The sequence below is a fragment of the Fundulus heteroclitus genome, chromosome 3 (assembly GCF_011125445.2).
Source record: "Fundulus heteroclitus isolate FHET01 chromosome 3, MU-UCD_Fhet_4.1, whole genome shotgun sequence".
Taxonomy (NCBI): Eukaryota; Metazoa; Chordata; class Actinopteri; order Cyprinodontiformes; family Fundulidae; genus Fundulus; species Fundulus heteroclitus.
This window is the reverse complement of record NC_046363.1, coordinates 6,523,780-6,542,570: the sequence shown is the minus strand read 5'-3', so window position 1 is coordinate 6,542,570 and position 18,791 is coordinate 6,523,780. Positions and strand designations below refer to the sequence as shown.

Sequence of the window (18,791 nt, the reverse complement as noted above, 5' to 3'; positions counted from 1 at the left end):
CAGGGCTTATCCGCTCCCTTCCCCTAAATTGCCACCATAAGAGCAGCAGAGCGTTGGAGCAACGGCGAGCAGATCAGAGCAGGGGTCGGCAACCTTTACCACTCAAAGAGCCATTTGGACCCGTTTCACACAGCAAATAAAACCCTGGGAGCCACAAAACCTTTTTGAAATTTTAAATTAAATAACACTGCTTATAACTGGCTTTTTTGCAACAGAATGGATCCGCATCAGAACCAACACACCTCTGCGCTTGTTGTTTTTTCCGCAGGAAGTACAAAACTTCTACTGTTGTTTTATGGAAATCATCAACTCTGCTAATGTTATGTAGAGTTTTTATTTTGAATAAAGCTTGGTACGAGTAAAGGCACGTCATGGTCGGATTATTTGATTTTTAGCTCAAATAAACTGTGCATTCTGAATACTTTTCTTTTAATCCGAACACATTTTAATCACATCCAAGAAAAGTTACGCACGTAAACGAGCTCCTGTCATTAACCAGCTTAAGCCGGGTGTACATTGGCGAGTTTTTCCGTACATTGCCGATTCTTTCGTCGTGCGAGAATCTTTTTGATAGGCCCGAGTTTCAGCTTGATCCTGCATCGTGTAGTATATGGGAGGTAACGAGGGGCGATTCGTCTCTCACGACCACCTCCCGATCAGGAATCGGACGATCGGTTGAAAATCAAACATGTTTGAAATTCAGTCGGCCCTCGTGAGCGAGTCTTGCTGTTGAAGCAGCAATCTCCTGGCTTAATGGCTTTAACGACCGCCCATTACCAAGGGGGTGGACCTGTTTCGGTTGAATTTGCATGTTATCTAAGCCATTACAAGTCCTTTGTTTGGCAGTAGTGTAAAGCTTGTTACCCCACATTACTCCAGACTTTTTGAATTAAGAAAGCTTCCTGGAGAGGAAGCGAAACGTCTTCAACTACGGAAAACAAGCCCAGTTGCTTTGTTTTTTACTTTTTTTTTTGGATAGGACAAAAATGTTTTTATATATTAAATATTTAAATGGTACAATTAGGCTATATTTCTATTCAGCTATGATGGATTTACTGATTGAAGATTCCTACCAGTTCATGTCCCGGAGGGTGATCCGTTCCCCAATGGTCTGTAGGTCTTCATACCGGGTCCTGGACGGATGAAAGTACCGCTGGAAGCGACTGTCATCCAGACACAGCTCCAGGGGGTGGTACTCGGCGAACCTGGTGCGTCTCAGAAAATTCTGGTGGACCCAGGGGCATTAACAGCGTTTTTCAACTTTACACATTACAATACAATACCGTGAATCATTTGGTAAAATCCATGTCCGCCATGGTTAGTTTAACAGACGAGAGGAACTGGCTAGCGGATAGATGCTCTTTCTCTTTGATGATGTGGTGAAGTGAGCTGGGCAGAAGATTTGCTGCATTGTTAGCATGAATCGTTTGTACGAGAGGGGCGAAGTGTCAAGCGACCAACAGCAGGTGATCAATGTGAAAAATTTGCCTTGTTCGTCTTTGGTGTGAACATACCTTTAGACTTAAAAATTAAGAAACTATGTTTTGATTAGCTTTTATCCAGTAAGAGAAACATCCATCATCTCTTTTTTTTATATTTAAAATTTTACAATTCAAGTCTAGTTCAGTGTAGTCTTAATGGGAAAGATCATTAATAGACATGGGTATTTTATAGCTTTGACAGTAGATGGTCATAATAACATCTACTTACTGTTAAGAAAACAAAAGATCTGAAGTTGGATTAGAAACTAAATGAAATAGATAAACTGCGGGAGTCATCTCAGGTGCTTTAGTTTCTAGATTATTTTTGTAATCTCAAAACTGTAGAGTACTTGTGTGTTGTATAAAGCTTATTTTGTCTTTTGCAATAAAATAAAATGGGGAACCTTACTGTATTTTTCATTTTGTTCAGGAGAGGTTACATCATGGCTTGGAGACATTAACGATAGAATTCTAGATTTTATTAGTCTGCTCCAAAATAACTAATTTTGTCATTCAGTACCTTTCCCCTATCATTGTTGGCACAATTTCCCAGAATAAGCTCTGAAAAATTTGTAAACTTTTATTGGTAGAGAATTTTGTTAACCAAGTTTAAGAATGCTATCTTTGGGAATGGTTAATTAAAGTAGGTTGTGGCAGTGAATGATTTGGAAAACATTCAGATAAGTGATTGTTGGTCTTATGACAGTTACTATCTGTAGTGTTTATCAGACAAATATGTCAGCCCTTAATTGATTACATTGGCACTGTTGTGGACTTTGCAAATAGACACTGATAAGATAAAGTAAAGAGAAAGTTGTACATTTCATAAAATGTTAAATCCATCTTCTGTGGTGTGGCTCCTTGTATAAGCGTTTAACTTTTTAGTTACTTAGTATGCCCAAGTACTTTGGACATTTCCATTAAGGTTCACCTTTCTTAGTAATTTTAGGTAGCCCCATTTCATGAATGTCTCTATTTTGCAGCATTTTATGAAGAGTTAGACAACAAATCTTATATACTCAACGTGATTAAAGGAATGACATAAGTGTACATTTTGGAAACTTTAAAGGAGCATTACGCTAATGTAAATAAAAAAAAATATTTTCAGTACCTGCCTCTATAATTGCCCAATGTGTAAAATTTGTTTTCCTCTATTCACCACAGTTGTCTCTATTGGCTCCATTTATCAATTCATGAGATTCAGTATTGCTGTATTGTCATATATTGATGTATTGTCTGGGCATTCACGTGGGTGTGACGTGCTGCACGCTCTCGTTTACCCTGCTGCTTTGTCTCTTAGCAGTTAGCTGGTTAGTGGCTAGCTGTTAAGAGACTGGTGCCCCAAACACACCCAATGCCCTGGTGTGTCACATGATGAAATGAGTGTAATTTGATTGGCTAAAAGCCATTCGATTAAATCTAGTGCTGATTGCTATAGTTATGGATTACCAGAGCAAGCATTAATAACACTGCAGTTTTGAATGCTTTTGATAAAGTTGGTTTATAATTAAAATCTGATATGGAATGAAATTGAACGTCTGAAAGGAATCATGATGCAGTGTGGCTGCAATTCACCACTTTACCATTTGTGTCGCTACTTTTCCCTGTCTCCAAAACAAATGTACGGATGGGTCAGAGTTGCCGTAATGACCGCACATTGTGATGTCCAGTTTTTCTTTGTAGATCACAACCGTTGTGTGGAAAGTGAAGCAAGCAAGCTTTATAAATGGACCCCAGATCTTACCCTTGCAAGTAGTAAAGCTGAAATACACTATCTGGTTGGCTATCTTATTTATTCCGGCCATTACTGTGGCCTGCCACACCATAGATGTTGTCAAGATGCATAACCCATAACACCCTCAGTGCAGCACTGAGGAGACATCAGAGGCCCCACAGTGCCCGAAGGCTTCAATCTTTTAGCCATTATGGAGCTTTTTAGCAACCCTGGAAATCCTGTCATTTGCCAGAATTTCCTAGAGGCCAACCATGTGGCTGTGTACAGTTCTTGCGGTGATGATGTATCTGTATTCTGTTATAAGACTCTGAAGAAACAGTGATGAAGATCAAGATGAAGAAGAAAGTCCTAAAGACTTTCTTCTTCATCTTGATAATCCTCATTACCTGATTTTTCCGCCAGGTCCGCAAATAGAGAAAACCTATCATGGAGCTGTGAGCCAAATCTCCAGAACACAGTCCCTCTCCAGTTGCTCCCAGTTCATGTTTAGGTTTACAGGATCTATCCAGCAGCCTCACCCACATTTGAGTCCAGTTCACTACCAAGAGGTGATTGGTCAACGATTCTGCCCCTTTCTTCATGCAAGTGTCCAAAACATCTATTTTCGTAATTAGTAAATTGCTAATCAATCTTTGACTCTAGATCACCTGCTACAAAATTCATTGTTGGACGTTCTTGTGTTTGTTTATGGTGTGAGTTATGGACTGTCCAGCACAGAAGTCTATCATCAGAACATTAATCAGACTCAGATTAGAAAGGCTATTCCTCCATATCACACCCTGCCAACTGTGTTTGGAGGAGAGTCCAACGATAACTAGAAGTTATCACCCAACCTCACATCAGATTTTTCCTGGCAGTGAGGAGACATTACATGTCCATAGAACCTGATTATTATCCCCAGGAATCAGCAGGTCCAGGTTGCCATCTCTCACCTGGCTCACATGGCGCATGACCTCAACATCCTTTACTGCAGGTGATTGACCCATGTGAAGTGTGGTACTGCTGTTTATCATGCTTTGGCTCACTAAACTTCCATTAATAATCTGTACATGGATGTAAAGGTGTGTTAGAGTTTTTGTGACGGCACATGTGTGAAATGCATGTGTATCTCCAAGAATTTATTTGTTAGTTAGGGTATGTCTTTTTGCTTTTTATGGGATTACCGTTATCGTTACTGTAAAGCAAGGATTTCACCGAATAAGAAAAAGTTAGGACAATTAAAATTTCTCAAAGTATATATCTCAATCTTACCGCTGTATCTGCTGTAGATGCAAATTTATTTTGACCTTTGGGCTGCTTTTGTTTTGCTCAAAGTCTGTGGCAACAGTGAAAAGCTTTCTGCCAAAAAGCTGTTTACCATGCTGCAGCAAGAAATGGTGTCCGTGCCAGCTACTTAATGAAATCCGATGAGTGCCTGGCTGTCCTCACATCCAGCATTCCCAAAACACCCTAATGAGGGTTTCTGCTTCTAATTTATATCCAAGTTCCAAGATGCTGTTCACAAAGAACTGGGTATATTATAATAAAACAGGTGCATAATTAAACTTTTAGGGGACCACATGCTCCTGACAGCTTCCCTTAAATGCTATAAACACTTAAATAAGCCAACAAACTTTCATCCCTTGCCAGTCTTCTCATTGAAGTGGCTTTGCCAGCACATTTGCTCTGCATGTGGGAGCATTGTTGATGCTGTGTTGTCCTTGCTGTCTTTTGTTGAACTGCAATGTTTTAAAATGCGCACGCGCAAACACACATACATACTCACTCACACGCACGCACACACACGTAAAATCAGTTTGATTGATGTCTTGTTGTGTAATATGTAATTGTAGGGATTTTAATAGCAAAAAATTACCTTACGTAGTTAACTGTTGGTGCCAACGGTTTAGAGGATAAAATGTTTTTGTGTGATCTGTTGTTGTGTGTTGTCATGGTAAAATTTTGTTGTGTTTGCCATCTCTGAAGTTTACATTTTTTTTTTATTATTATTTTTTACTTCTCTTCTTTCTTCTTTCTTTATTGCATTCTCTCAACTTCTGTCCTATAGTAGAGACAGCAGACACTTCAGAACTCATGCTTTGCAGAAGTGCAGTTCACAGCTCTTGTCACACTCCTGAACCACCCAGGAGTAGAAGAAAGGGAAGAATAAAGCGAGCCTTGGAGGAAAAAGAGGGAGGGAAACAGGAGTTAAACGATTGCAGAGCTGCTCAGGGAAAAAGAGGGACTCTGTGACATATCCCAAACTCTGAACTGGGACCGCACTATAATTTATGTGCTATTGAATGAAAAATGAAGCACATTTCTGACATTCTGCAGCCATTGTTGGGATTAGACACTTTTATTTTCACAAAAATGACTTTCCATAAGACAGTAGTTCTTTGTTTCTATTATGTTTTTGGCTGTGTATGTGTGCACACAGAGACACACCAACAACTAGGTATGCAGCACGGCAGTGTCCACTGAAAGTTGTCAAATGTGGAAGACCTTTCAAACCACAAAGAAAAAGCAAGAATCGATGAAGCAAACTTGGTTTTTGTGTTTAATTCAGGCATCCAAGGTGCTTTGTGCCAATTCTGGTGAGATAGTTGTAGGGCTGTCACTAAAGTTCATTTTAGTAATAGATTATTCCATTGATTATTCTGACTATTAATTGAGTAATAGATAAAAGAAATAGCACATTCTGCAGACCGTAGCCACCTAAAGTAGCATTTTCAAGTTTAAAGGTTAGATTTTTAGTTTTTTCTAAAACATGCCCTTACAATTACCCGACCTATGAAATGAGTTCTCCTCTATTTACCACAGTTGCCTCTATAGGCTCCATTAATCAGTTTGCGAGAGAGTAATTCGGGTTGTATACTCTGGGCGTGCACATGGGTGTGACGTACTGCAGGCTCTCGTTCACCTGGTTACTTTTTTGCGTCTCCTTTGACACATTAGTGAGAGAACACGGGCTAACTTCACCACAGATGACATGCTTCTAAACAAAAGGCCTGTGCAGTTGCAGCGATGGATGCTTTAACTTTTCTCCCATGCATGTGCACAAAACTAGTGTCATTTCAACTTGTCGTCAGAGGGGGCAAATTTGTACAAAAATCTTGGAACTTGTGCAATGCTCCTTTAAGATTATTTCATGAGTAATAGAAATACATGGAAAAATGCAAGTAAACAAATAATTAAATTCTTTTTTGATAAGATGAAAAGGATTTTGAATTGATTCTTCTTCAATAAAGTATATTTGAATTTGATTGGAATTGAATGCATCTGCAGCTAAAAAATCCATCAATCTGTCAAAAGCTCAGTCCTTTCTGGTTGACATCAATATAGTTCTAGCTGCCTCTGTAGTGAAAGTAAATATTGCATTTTTAAAGACCATTCTTTTAATATTTTACCCAGCTTTTTTTGTAGGGCAAATTAGCAAAAGAACTGCACAGAACCAGTACCAAGCTTTCCTCTAAATTGACAGTTCTGCTATGTCTCTGCAGGTTTGTAGTGGAACTTGCTCTTAAAGGTGCAAAAAGCAAAATTTCAACACTATGTGAGCTGTTGAGCTCTGTCTGTTGACCAAAGCAAGATATGTGACAAGACCACACTTCTCTCTACCTCCACTCCAGCTGCAAAAAACCCACATAGCTTTATAATGCTGTTAGCAAGAGAACATTTCAATCCGCTGGGCGTGTTCTCCACCATTTTTGCTGCTACATTGCTCTGGCGGTGGCATTTCTTGGGAAGGGGAGGGGCTAAGCCCTGCGTGGCAACTGCACACACGAATGTACATGCATGCGTAAACAAGAGATTGGAGAACAACACAGAGAGATGGTGTGTGACGTCATACCATATTCCATCTAAAAAGATACCTTTAGTTCTTCACATCACTATTTGATTGTTCTTTCTATCTAAAGTTGTCTACCGGGCTGCGTATTGGTGTATAAATGTGTGTGTGATTGGGTGAATGTGGCTCTAGTGTACAGCGCTTTGAGTGGTCAGTATGACTGGAAAAGCCCCATATAAGTTCAGTCCATTTACCATTTAAAATAATGAAATTTTGCTTATTGCTCTTTTAAAATTATTTTGACTCTGCATTGAGTCAAAATAATATTTGTTGTTCCAAATATCTTTAAACTGCAGCCTGATGCTTTTTTTTTTTGTCCCTCATAGTTATACAACAGGACAACGCGACAATCTCACACTCACAGCTGCACCCCTCTCCATTTTCACATAATGGTATGATCCTGTGGGGCTGCACAGTGGCGCAGTGGGTAGCGCCGTTGCCTTGCAGCAAGAAGGTCCTGGGTCTTTCTGCATGGAGTTTGCATGTTCTCCCTGTATATGCGTGGGTTCTCTCCGGGTACTCCGGCTTCCTCCCACAGTCCAAAAACATGACTGTTAGGTTAATTGGCTTCTCTAAATTGTCCTTAGGTGTGAGTGTGTGCATGAATGGTTGTTTGTCCTGTTTGTCTCTGTGTTGCCCTGCGACAGACTGGCGACCTGTCCAGGGTGTACCTCGCCTCTCGCCCAGTGAACGCTGGAGATAGGCACCAGCACCCCCCGCGACCCCATGAGAGATTAAGCGGTTTAGAAAATGGATGGATGGATGGTATGATCCTGTATCCTCACAACTGGGCCCCGACCAATCAAAACAAAGTTCTGATTAGAGCAATGGTGGGGGCTCCGCAGTGAGCAACAGCGCAGCGCTGTGCTGTGAGCTAAGCTGCGACAGCACTAAAAGCTCAGTGAATGCCAGCTAGCTGGCTGCACGGTTTTAGCTTCTGTAAAGTGACCCTAGAACTGCAAAACTTTTTCTCTTTCTTGTCACTTTCTGCCTCCATTGCTGATACCCGCACTTGGCATCTGTATATAGGGTAGGCAGGGTAGGCTGTCGTTAGCGGCAGCCACCCGGCTGCAACACAGTGCACTGAATGGATAAACATAAATAAGCGAAGCCTTGAGGAAGACAATTTGCTTTGATGAATTTTAGTAATCGAGGTTTTCCAATCATTCGATTAATCGTGAGCCTTAGATAGATATAAAGGATAGCATTCACATTTATGGGAGCAACGCTTTACCACCTTGCGTTGCTATTCCTTGTTTGGTGATATTGATTGGTGTTAAATGTATCATTCTGTTGTTACATATTTGATCAAAGTTATTGTTGGAAGAAAGTTCTAGGATTTGCCTGATTGGTTTAAAATGTGTGTGAATATAAACTAATATTGCCCGTAGAAGTTATGGAAAATGGTTAGTAATGGAGTAAACAAAAAAACACTGAAGAGTTTGTGTTGATGTTGGATGATAAATGAGACTATGGTCCATTGAGGTTCTGATGGACAGAGCCTTGGAGGTTTCTATCTCACTTCTCTGTTACATCATCCCCCAGAACATTCAGCTCATCTTGTCATGTGCTCAGAACCTCACAAACTCTCCATCTTCACTGCAGACGTATGAAATGTTAAATGCGCAGAGATGCATTTCAGGCTCAGGTTTCTAGGCTGTTCATCTTTTCACATAAATCATTGTCAAAATTTTGACAACATGGGAGAAAAAGGTCAGCAAACTCAACCTACTTGCCAAGTAACCAAGGAAAGCTTGGCTTACACCTGGTACTCTTTCACTTAAACAGTTTGAATCTAAATCAGATTATTTGGCCCTTTTTTGCTGGAAATGAGTCATTTTTACTGTGATACTGTTTTGACTGAATAGTGACATTTGAAGGCAAACAGTTTCTTTGTACTTCTGTATTTTTTATTCAGTGATTATTTGCTCATTTGGAACTCATCTGTCTTTCATCAAAATATCCCGACAGACAATTGAACTTTCTGTTTCTACATGCTTGTTTGATGTAATCCTGTCTTTCCTCTCCTTTCTTTTGCAGGTGCAAAAAGGCATCAGTTCCTACAGCAGAGTGTATTTTTGAGCTTCCCCACTTCACTGTTCAGGCCACGAGGCCTCAGACACTTTTGCTTCAAGCAATCTGTCAGAGCTGGACCCACAGCATGGTCAATGGATCCCCAGTGCCAATTAGTGAAAGTCTGCACAATGAGGTGTTTAAAGTTCCAGGTAAGCATCTTGTCCATGTGACGGGAGAAGATACTGGCTGTTAAAAATCTAAGTGTATGTGTGAGAGTGAGACATGTCCTCTGGACATTTTTAGTGACAGACTGGATTTTAGATGTGTTCATTTTACTATATATTTATTTTCAGTACTGTAGGCACTTGACAAGAAAGATTATCCCTCTACTCCTTATGAAGAGTCACGTGTTCTTAATAGCATATTGTTCAGTAGGTGAATTTTCTTAGTTTTCATAATGTGGTTATCTGATGAAAACATGAAAACTGATCCTAACACTTGATATATAAAAAAACTTAAAACAAAGACTCATTCATATGTTTAGGTTTATATAAGTGCATCACGTTATTTCATCCTTTAATTAAGCGTATGTTTTGGAATCGTGTTTCATTCAGTTCCCTTTTTGTACTTTTATTGAAGCAGAGGGAAGAAGAAATGAGAGAGAGTACAAATATTTTGCCCTTATTGTACCAAGTTTTCTCCAAATATACTGAGTTGCAGAAGACATTTAAATATTTACAATACTTGCTGTTAAAAGTAAAACTGAACATGTAACACTTTATGTCACCGAGGATCTCTTAGTGATAGATTAATAAATGTCGTCCCTTTGTAAAGACAAGATGGTGAGCCTGCATTCAACGAAACGGTAGCATGTTTTATGACGGTAGCATCTGGACTGTTCTCTGGAGGGCTAGGGATTTTCCAACTCATTAGGATCATGTTGTTTGGTATGCTGTCAGCATTCTCCTTCTGCCAAGCCAGCTAAGCTACCTTTTTACTGTTGTGCAGCTGCCAAAATTTATGAAACTGGTCTCCCATGAAGTGAAGTCAAATATTCCTCTCCCCCCCATTTTGCTGCTTGGAACATGTCTTGAAAAGTGACATGGAGAAACATTTACACATCTGGCCATTGTGCTGGCAGGTCAGAAAAAGTAGGGTTGTGGGGGTTGGAATGAGGGGGACTGAACTCTCAGAATGCAAGAGAGTGAAGGGAAAAGGTGATCCATTAGGTCAGTATGTTTAGTATGGAAAATACTCTCAGAATTACATATAACCAACCCATTTTTACTCCTGTGTCTCCATTTAAAAATGTGTTGACCCGTCTCTCTAGGAACCCTATTTAATCTCACTACTATGAGTGTTGCGGTTAAATGAAAAATTTAAAACTGAAAGGATGAAGAAAAGTAAAGTCAGTTAAACTGAATAAAAAAACAAAACAAAACTGTTAACTTACTCTACTTGGATGGTTACTGTCAGCACTGTAGTGGTGGGCAGCGATCTATTAGCTGCTTCCCTCTGAGAACTTTTCTTTCCACTTTCTTTTCTCTCTGCTCTACTTCCCTTAGGGAGTTTAGGTGAAGACACACTAATTGGATTGCTGATCAGTGAAAACAGCCAGTCATTTAGCGGGTACAGGTTAACGCCTGCCGTAACATAAAGATTCATGTTCATAACTTGACAATATGCGTTTTGTATGTGTCCAACTAGCAGTGCACAGGCTTCTGTCAGAATGAGACTGAAGAATATAGATAATAAAATGTGTTTGCATTTAAAACATGTGCTTTTGTAATGTTTTAGGAACTTGCCCCTTTTTTTTTATCCCTTTGATGTTGCTGAGCCTTTCAGTGGTGGAAGGTGTTTCATAATAAGGTCTAGCTGACAGCACAGTTGGTCAGTGTCTTTTGTGAGGGAGAGCTATTTGACAATGGGATTTCAATTCAAGTCAGAGGGGAATTTAACAAAATTGGTTTGGGGTAAAGCTTACTGTGTGTGTTTTAATTTAATACTTGTGAAATACTCTAAAATATTTGTTATATCTTAAGTATCATTCAAAGACTTCTTTTCAGTTAAAGGTAGAGTCTGCAATTTTTCTGTAAGTTTTCTTAAGTTCCTGTTTGAATAACTGCACATCTGCAAGACCATCTTACCTGGTCTTTCGCTCTTCAGGGGGATTGCGTGAAAAAAATAAATCTCCCAAATCCACTCTGGTCTTATTTCTTTCTACTGAGTCATTCCTCTTCTTCTCATAAACATGTACGTGGTTTGCTTCTTGCGACTCTCAGCCATGTTCAAAGCATGCGGTGGGAGTAGCGGAGCTACAATGAATGGCTAACATCGAAGCTAACCGCTAAGCTAACCGGATACATAATCACTAGAAGTGCACATGTGCAGCCAGCAAGCAGAAATTAACAGTGTACGAGCACGCACACTGCCGTTACGTGAGCACGTCTGAATGATTGGCATGTGGGACAACCGATATAGTTATCCTCCCGAAACTTGAGGGACAGAGGAGAGTGAGAGCAGGAACACACATCTGACAAATCCCTACCATTCGAACTGAAGGGCAGGGATTGAAGTTTTTACAAGCCTGCAACTCTCACAGAGATAAATTTTTTTTTTAACCTCCTTTGTCTGAATACATAATGTATTAACTACTTTCAGGATGGAATAACCATTTTACCCAGTAAAATAAAGTGTTCCTGAACAGGTCTTTGGTTCCTGAAAACCACTATTGAGCATTTTTAATATGGATAAACCATAGATATACAAGTGCAGTCTCGCAAAACACCTACAGGTGCTTACATACTCACTTTTATACAAAAAATCCCTATTATTAGTTTAGCTGTCACTTTATACATTTTGTATTAAATAATACTGTATATTTTTCAGTGATGTTATCAAGGCGTTGGTTTTTTGTACCTGTAATACTTTATCTGAAAACACCTCTGTAAGGTGTGACAGTTACTTGATTTATCTATCTGTGGTAAATGGGAGTCTGTAATAGCTTTGTGTTTTTAGAGAAAGAAACAGCATCCACTTTCTTCCATCTTTGTTCTCCATTGCTGCTATAACTGCATTACATTGACTTCTCCAAAAATGGCCTTGTCACCTTTTTGCAGCTATACTACAGTCACTTTTACCAGACAGCAACTCCTAGTCATCAGACAGTCTTCTTTCTGCAGTTTTTTTTCCTCCAGTTTTCCTCAATCCAGAGAGTTTAGTTGGAAGTGTGGCATCTGTCTGTGGTTTTTTTTTCGGAGATGCAGATGGGGGAATGAGCCGCCACGATTTTTAAAGCTATAGTTAGTAATCGTGTTCAAGTTAAATCAACAGCATTAAGGTTGTAGTTTTCCAAAAAGTTGTAAAACTTTGTTCAAATATCCCAGAATTCGTGGAGTTTGTTCCTTGTTATCTTCTCCAAAGCTACAATAAAGGTCAAACCACTCAGCCACTGAGAAAGCCCACAGTCTTTGATCCCTCCAACACCTTGCAATACAACGCTTGGCTTCCAAGAGACCAATTTCCAACAGCACTCAAACGGTTGTGATCTGTACAACGTCTTTTGGATATATATTCAGAATGCACAATTTATGATCCAAAGGGATAGTGAAACCAGTAATTTCACTAAGTAAATTCAATATTTTTTAATCCAAAAGTCTTCCACCCTTGAGAACTCCCACACACAATTGAATAAGGAGCCCCTTTCAATGCCACATTTGATTCTGGTATCTGGGATGTTTGAGTTGAAATAATGCAATTTTGAGGGGGTAATACAATGCCTGGTTAACCAATTGTATTGAAGGAGTCTGGATTACACATTAATTGTCTGTTTGAGCAAGGGAGCATGATTCAAACCACTCTTCCTCAGATACATCTACTTGAAGGTCATTCCTCCATGCCACAAGTATGTTTAGAGAAGATTCCTTGGATGTATTCATTAACAATTTATATAATACAGAGACCTGACCTTTACCGCGTAAGTTGTTTAATATCACGCCTTCAAGAGAGGAAAATGAAGGAGGTTTAAAGTTGTCCTGCCTGGTCCTAATTTAAATTCTTCAATTGAAAAAATATATATATAAATGCTTTGATGGGATAGAAAAAATTGCCTTATCGTGCTCAAAAGACAGAGTGTGACTTTTATAAAGATCAGACAAAGCCTGGTTAATTTTAAAGCCAGCATCCACCCTCCTAGGGGAAAGTTGTTTGCAAAAACTGTGGGAAATTTAGACACTTTCATGTTTACCCCAAGTAGTCATGTACATCATACCAAATTTTAATAGTATTTTTCAAAAATGGATTTTTGGTCTGTTGAATGAATATGTCTGTCTGCTGAATAAAGGTAGAGGTTAGGAGAAATTCAGATGCTTGTAGATTCCATTGAAACCAAGCAGGTGTCTGCTCATTAACAAAGTAAAAAATTGCTGCTCTCATCTAGGCAGCCCAAAAGTGCCAAGTTTTATTTGGAAGTTACAAACCACCTCTATCATAAGGAAGGTAGAGTAGGGAGAGTCTAAGCCAAAGTTTCTTGCTATTCCATAAAGTCTCTGAATAATTTTTGCAGCTTTAAGAAAAAGGATTTTAATGGAGAAAGAGGAATTGATCGAAAGAGATAAAGATATTTTGGCAAAATAGACATTTTTAGACATTTTTGAGTGAGCTCAATCAGTGATATGGGTAGACTCATCCATTCATTAAAGAGTAGAATAACTGATTCTGTTAAAGTTTTGTAATTAACTGTAACGATGCTTTCGATAGCAGGAGTAATCCTCACACCTAAATAGTTAAAACCATGTTTAGACAGTAAAAGGGGAGTGTTAATTGGAGGGTTATGTCGTTCTGTTTCGTTCAGAAATAGTATTTCAGATTTATTGTAATTCATTTTATATCCAGAAAATATACCAAATGTAATAATGAGATTTAACATTCAAGGTATTGATTTCTTTAAGTTAGCGCAAAATAGGACCACGTCATCAGCATATAATGCATTACGATGATCTATATCACCCACTTTAATTCCTGATACATCTTTGTGAATGTGAAGAGCCATTGCTAATGGCTCAATTGCCAATATAAACAAGAGGGGCGACAGGTGGCAACCCTGTTTGGTCCCCCGACAAAGTGTTATGGAAGTAGAAAGAAGACCATTAGTTAATATTTCAGCTTGAGGGTTAGAGTATATCAATTGAATCACTTTAAAAATTTGTCACAATACCAAATTGTTTTATAGCTTTAAAAAGATAGGGCCATTCTATCCTGTCAAAGGCCTTCTCAGCATTCATTGATCTTAAAGCATTGTCTTTACTCCCTTTTTTCTCATGTACATTATTTATCACCTTCCGTATGTTGTGAAACCCCTGTCTCCCCTGTACAAACCCATTCTGTTCCGGATGAATCATCTTAGGCAAAAGTATCTCCAGTCTCATAGCTAATAATTTGTGTAATATTTTGTAATCGTAATTCAGTAATGAGATTGGTCCATAAGAGCTAGATTTTATTGCTGTTTTGTTTAGGTTTCAATAATAAGGTTATTATTGCAACATTTAAAGAAGTGGGGAGAGCCCCAGACACAAATGATTCTTGGTACATATTTAATAGGGGATGAACTAGTTTATCTTTAAATATTTGAAAAACGTTTTGTTACACGGGGTAAAATCGTCCCTCCATCCTGAAAGTAGTTAATACAATATGTATTCACAAAAAGGAGGTTAAACAAATTGTTCTCTGTGGGGCTGCAGGCCTGTAAAAACTCAAACCAATCTTTGCCGGTCGGTCCGAAGGGCAGGGATTTGTCAGAGTTTTGTTCCTGCTCTCACCCATAGACGTTATATACTCGCCCTCCTCTGTCCCTCAAGTTCCGGGGATATCATCTTATCTATTGGTTGTCCCACAAGTCAGTCATTCTGACTGTCTCACATATCGTCAGTGTGTGTGCTCTTTCCTTCTGAGTTTCCACTTGCTGGCTGCATATGCACAATTCTAGTGTTTGTGTGTCCTGTTAGCTTAGTGATTAGCAGTCATTGTAGTTCCACTGCTCTCACAGTAGACTTTGAACAGGAGGAGACTTTGGCAGAGAGTCACAAGAAGCAAACCCCGTTTTTGAGAAGAAGAGGAAGGACTCAATAGAAATAAATAAAACCAGAGTGGATTTGGGAGATTTTTATCACCCGACCCCCCTGAAGAGTGGAAGAGCAAGGTAAAGACGGTCTTACGCATACGTAGTTATTGAGAAAGGGACTTGGGGAAACTTCTGGAAAAATTGCCGACCATAACTTTAAGCTCTGACAGTAGGACTGCTAGCTCTGCTCTCGTCTATCCACCTGACAAAATGTCTGCTACCTAGTGAACAAAAGAAGAGGAGGTTCTCCTTATCAGCACAAAAAACCCGAACTTCCGTAGAGCTGTGGCCCTTTGTTTCACCGAAGCCTAGCTGTTTGCCAATATAATAACAATAAACCATGGTTTTCTTTACATCCAAGTAAGCTGCATTAAACCAAAGAAGGCCTGTAGCAGCGGGGGCCAGGGGTCTAATTTTTAAATTAGATTACATACTAAGAGTATAGTACGGCAAAAAAACAACTAAAATGGTGTACGACAAAAAATATTGATTTATAAAAACATGCACACGTACACCAGCACACATTTTTTTGTTAGACCACAGTGGAACCAGAACGTTTGTTTTTTCATGGTCAAATGACACTCACGGAGAAAAAAAAAACAAAGTGTGGAAATACATTTATAGAGAGGAGTTTATTAAATGTATAAATTAGAGGTGAAAGCGCATATGTTGTCCACATTACCCCTGGTGTCCTGAGGTATCTCCTCCCAGATCCTGACCAGGGCATCACTGAGCTCCTGGACTGTCTGATGAGACATCCTGGTGTAGTCGGCCTGTGTAGCTTCTGTAGGGTCATGGTATCGCCTCGTGCTACCAGTAGTGACTCTGACCCTGGTCAGATGCAAAACTACTGAAAAGCAGTTAAAAAAAATAATGGAAATGTCTGCTGCCTTCACTTACAAAAGCTGTTGTAATTTCATTAACACCAGAACATCTGACACTGATTAACAACCCCCTCTGCTACTGAGCTGACCAGTTGAAATATTTCACAAGTTTAACTGACCTGATATTATGGTCTGGTCAATAAGTGTTCCTTTAATTGTATTAAATAGTGTATTCATACCTAATATCTGTATGCTGTGAGCGTTGTAACCAAAGTGTAATTATTTTATTGTGCACACCATCATGGTCAAATAAAGCTGCTTCTGATTAACTTCTTCTTAATTTCAAATTTATCCAATCCAGCTTCAGTAATGCTGGCTCAAAATTAAGAGCTTTTTGTCACCTAGTGTTTATCTATTTTATTTTTCTTTAGCTTTCTGGAACTAGCCATGGTTAAAATGTTTGAGGTGACTTTCGTGGCTAGCAGAGCAGCAGTAGTAATAGTTGGAGAGTAGGGCCAATATATCCTGTCTGCTTTGAGGCAATATTACACCCCGGTTCCACCACACACTGACCACACTGACCTCCCACACATTGCTCGGATCTACTTGCATCTGTGTGAGTGGGCAGTAATCTACTTCTGTAAAATGCTGTCTGTCTGAGTTTAAAAAACCTGCACCGGTGAATTGCTCTGGAAATATTTGCCATTTTGTAGAAGCACACGTTTGCTTATTTATCAGCTGTAGCTCTGCAGAAACAAAACTGCGTGCCGGCCTTTTCAACATCTGTCTAATCTTGATTCTTGGCTCGCACAATTGATAAACCTGACTTTTTTTCCTTCACATCTGCCTTATTGTAAAGGCTCATTTGAAAAGACAAAGGTAAGATAATTTAAATCATCACAGCACTCGCTTTTCCCAGCAGGGATTGATTAAACTTTGATCTAGCCACCACAGCTGTTTTTCTGGCCACAGAACTCTGCGGTGGTCTGGTCTACAACATGACGGGGGAAGGGAGGGGGGTTTCTGGTAGACGTTGGTGGATGGTGGTCACCGGCCATGTTCTGGATGATTGCTGGGGGATATATGAGCTGTGACATAGCTTTAGCATGACAGATCCTCGGGAGAAAGAACAGAGGAAGAGAGAGTGAATGTTTTAATGAGCAGAGTGAAAAATGAAAAAGAAAATGAACCTAAAGGCTGAAAGGAAAAGTGACAAGATGAGGGAAATAAAGCGACGTAGAGTTTGGGACCAACCTCATTGCCCGAAATTACAACTGGCCATTGGTTCCCTTTATTACACACTGCTCTGGCGCCACATTGAGTGTCAGATTTGGCATATGGACAAAGGGACAAGCATTTGCACAAATGCATGCCTACCTTTATCATTGCTGGATTATATTTGCACTTTTGAACTCGCATCATATGATCCCATTTAGGGCAAATGACTCAAAAATGTTAAAATACAGCAAGTCCGTGTGCTCACCGCATACCAACTAGATGCATGTTGTTAAAGTATCTTCTGTGATGTTGTCATTGCTAAATCAAGTCCTTTTTTCATTTCTAATACTAAAATGGGTAGAGGGAGGATAGCTAGGTCGGGTATGGGGGGTTGATGTTTTTTTTTTTTACACAGATACACCTCTGTAATCTGATAGTATGCTGTGTGTTTAAAGATGGTTATTCCCAATGTGCCCTATTTTCTTTTACACTTTTATGTTTTTTCTCCGTCCCCATTAATTATCCTAACAGTATAGCTGGGTAGTGTTCAGTTTTTCTCTGAGTTCCTCTAGCTAACCTTTCAGAAACTAATAGGACAATACACCTATTGCAGAAAAAAAAATAGTTTGGATACATTTCAGCGTTCCACAGTGAGGGCAAAAGACAGTAGAACTAGAGGTTTCATTTGGTCTGTGGTTGTCACAAATGTCAGTAAAAAGATGAAAAATTAAATGAAAGCCCTAAGATGTCTGTTTCAGCGTAGCCTAGCCTCTCACTTAAATATCCATACTTCTTTGAAGAGGTAACTTATTGGTTTGAGAGAAAATTCTTCCTGTCTTCTTGTCTACTTCACAAATTGACATCAGGACAAGAAGAAAGCTTGAGGGAAATGAAAGAGAATGGGCTTTTTCATCTATATGCAACCTTATTTCTGACATTAAAGACACTTTTTGTCAGCATCAGAGAACTGATAAATAAATCTTGTATGGAACTTGAGACAGTTCTTGTCAATGAAAACTTCAATGGGCTACAGACGGCCTTCATTTCACTCGTGGCAGATTGTGATGATGTTTTAAGTCAGTCCAGATTCAGGCTTTCCCTACTTTTCTTTTGTCTTACTGAAGCTGTCTGCAGTGTTGCTGTTGCTGCTTTCAGTCACAGGCTAACAAGAGATGCCAGTGGAGTTGGGCATAAAGGTTAGTTGTCTCATGATCAGACTTCACAATGCTAAAAATGTTCACATTTAATGACATGAAATGTGTCTTCCATCTAAATACAAAAAGAAACAGACCTGAACAGAACTGATGCACTGCAAAAAAGCTTCACTTTCTGTTAAAAAAAAGCTATTTTTTGTTTTTTGCAGTTGATCTCCTTTCAAACCTTTTTCCTTCATGAAAAATAATTAGCAGACTTTAGTAAGGATTAATGATTTAAAATAACATGGCATAGCAATATGTAATATTGCAGTGAAAAGCCATTCTAAATGGCCAAATACATCATAGGCAAGCAGACTTTCAGTCCCTGGAAAGTAAAATGTCATAGCTTAGAAAGTACTGCTTCCAAGACGTCC

The 18,791-nt window shown here is 39.2% G+C and overlaps 1 protein-coding gene across 1 annotated transcript in view; it reads left to right on the top strand.

The window, feature by feature from the left end:
• The window catches only part of LOC118557447 (vacuolar protein sorting-associated protein 13B), a 167,330-nt gene that overhangs the window by 74,686 nt on the left and 73,853 nt on the right, over positions 1-18,791 (top strand). The window contains 1 exon segment of the mRNA XM_036127477.1: positions 9,086-9,270. Within this exon segment, the coding sequence (XP_035983370.1) occupies positions 9,086-9,270 (185 nt within the window).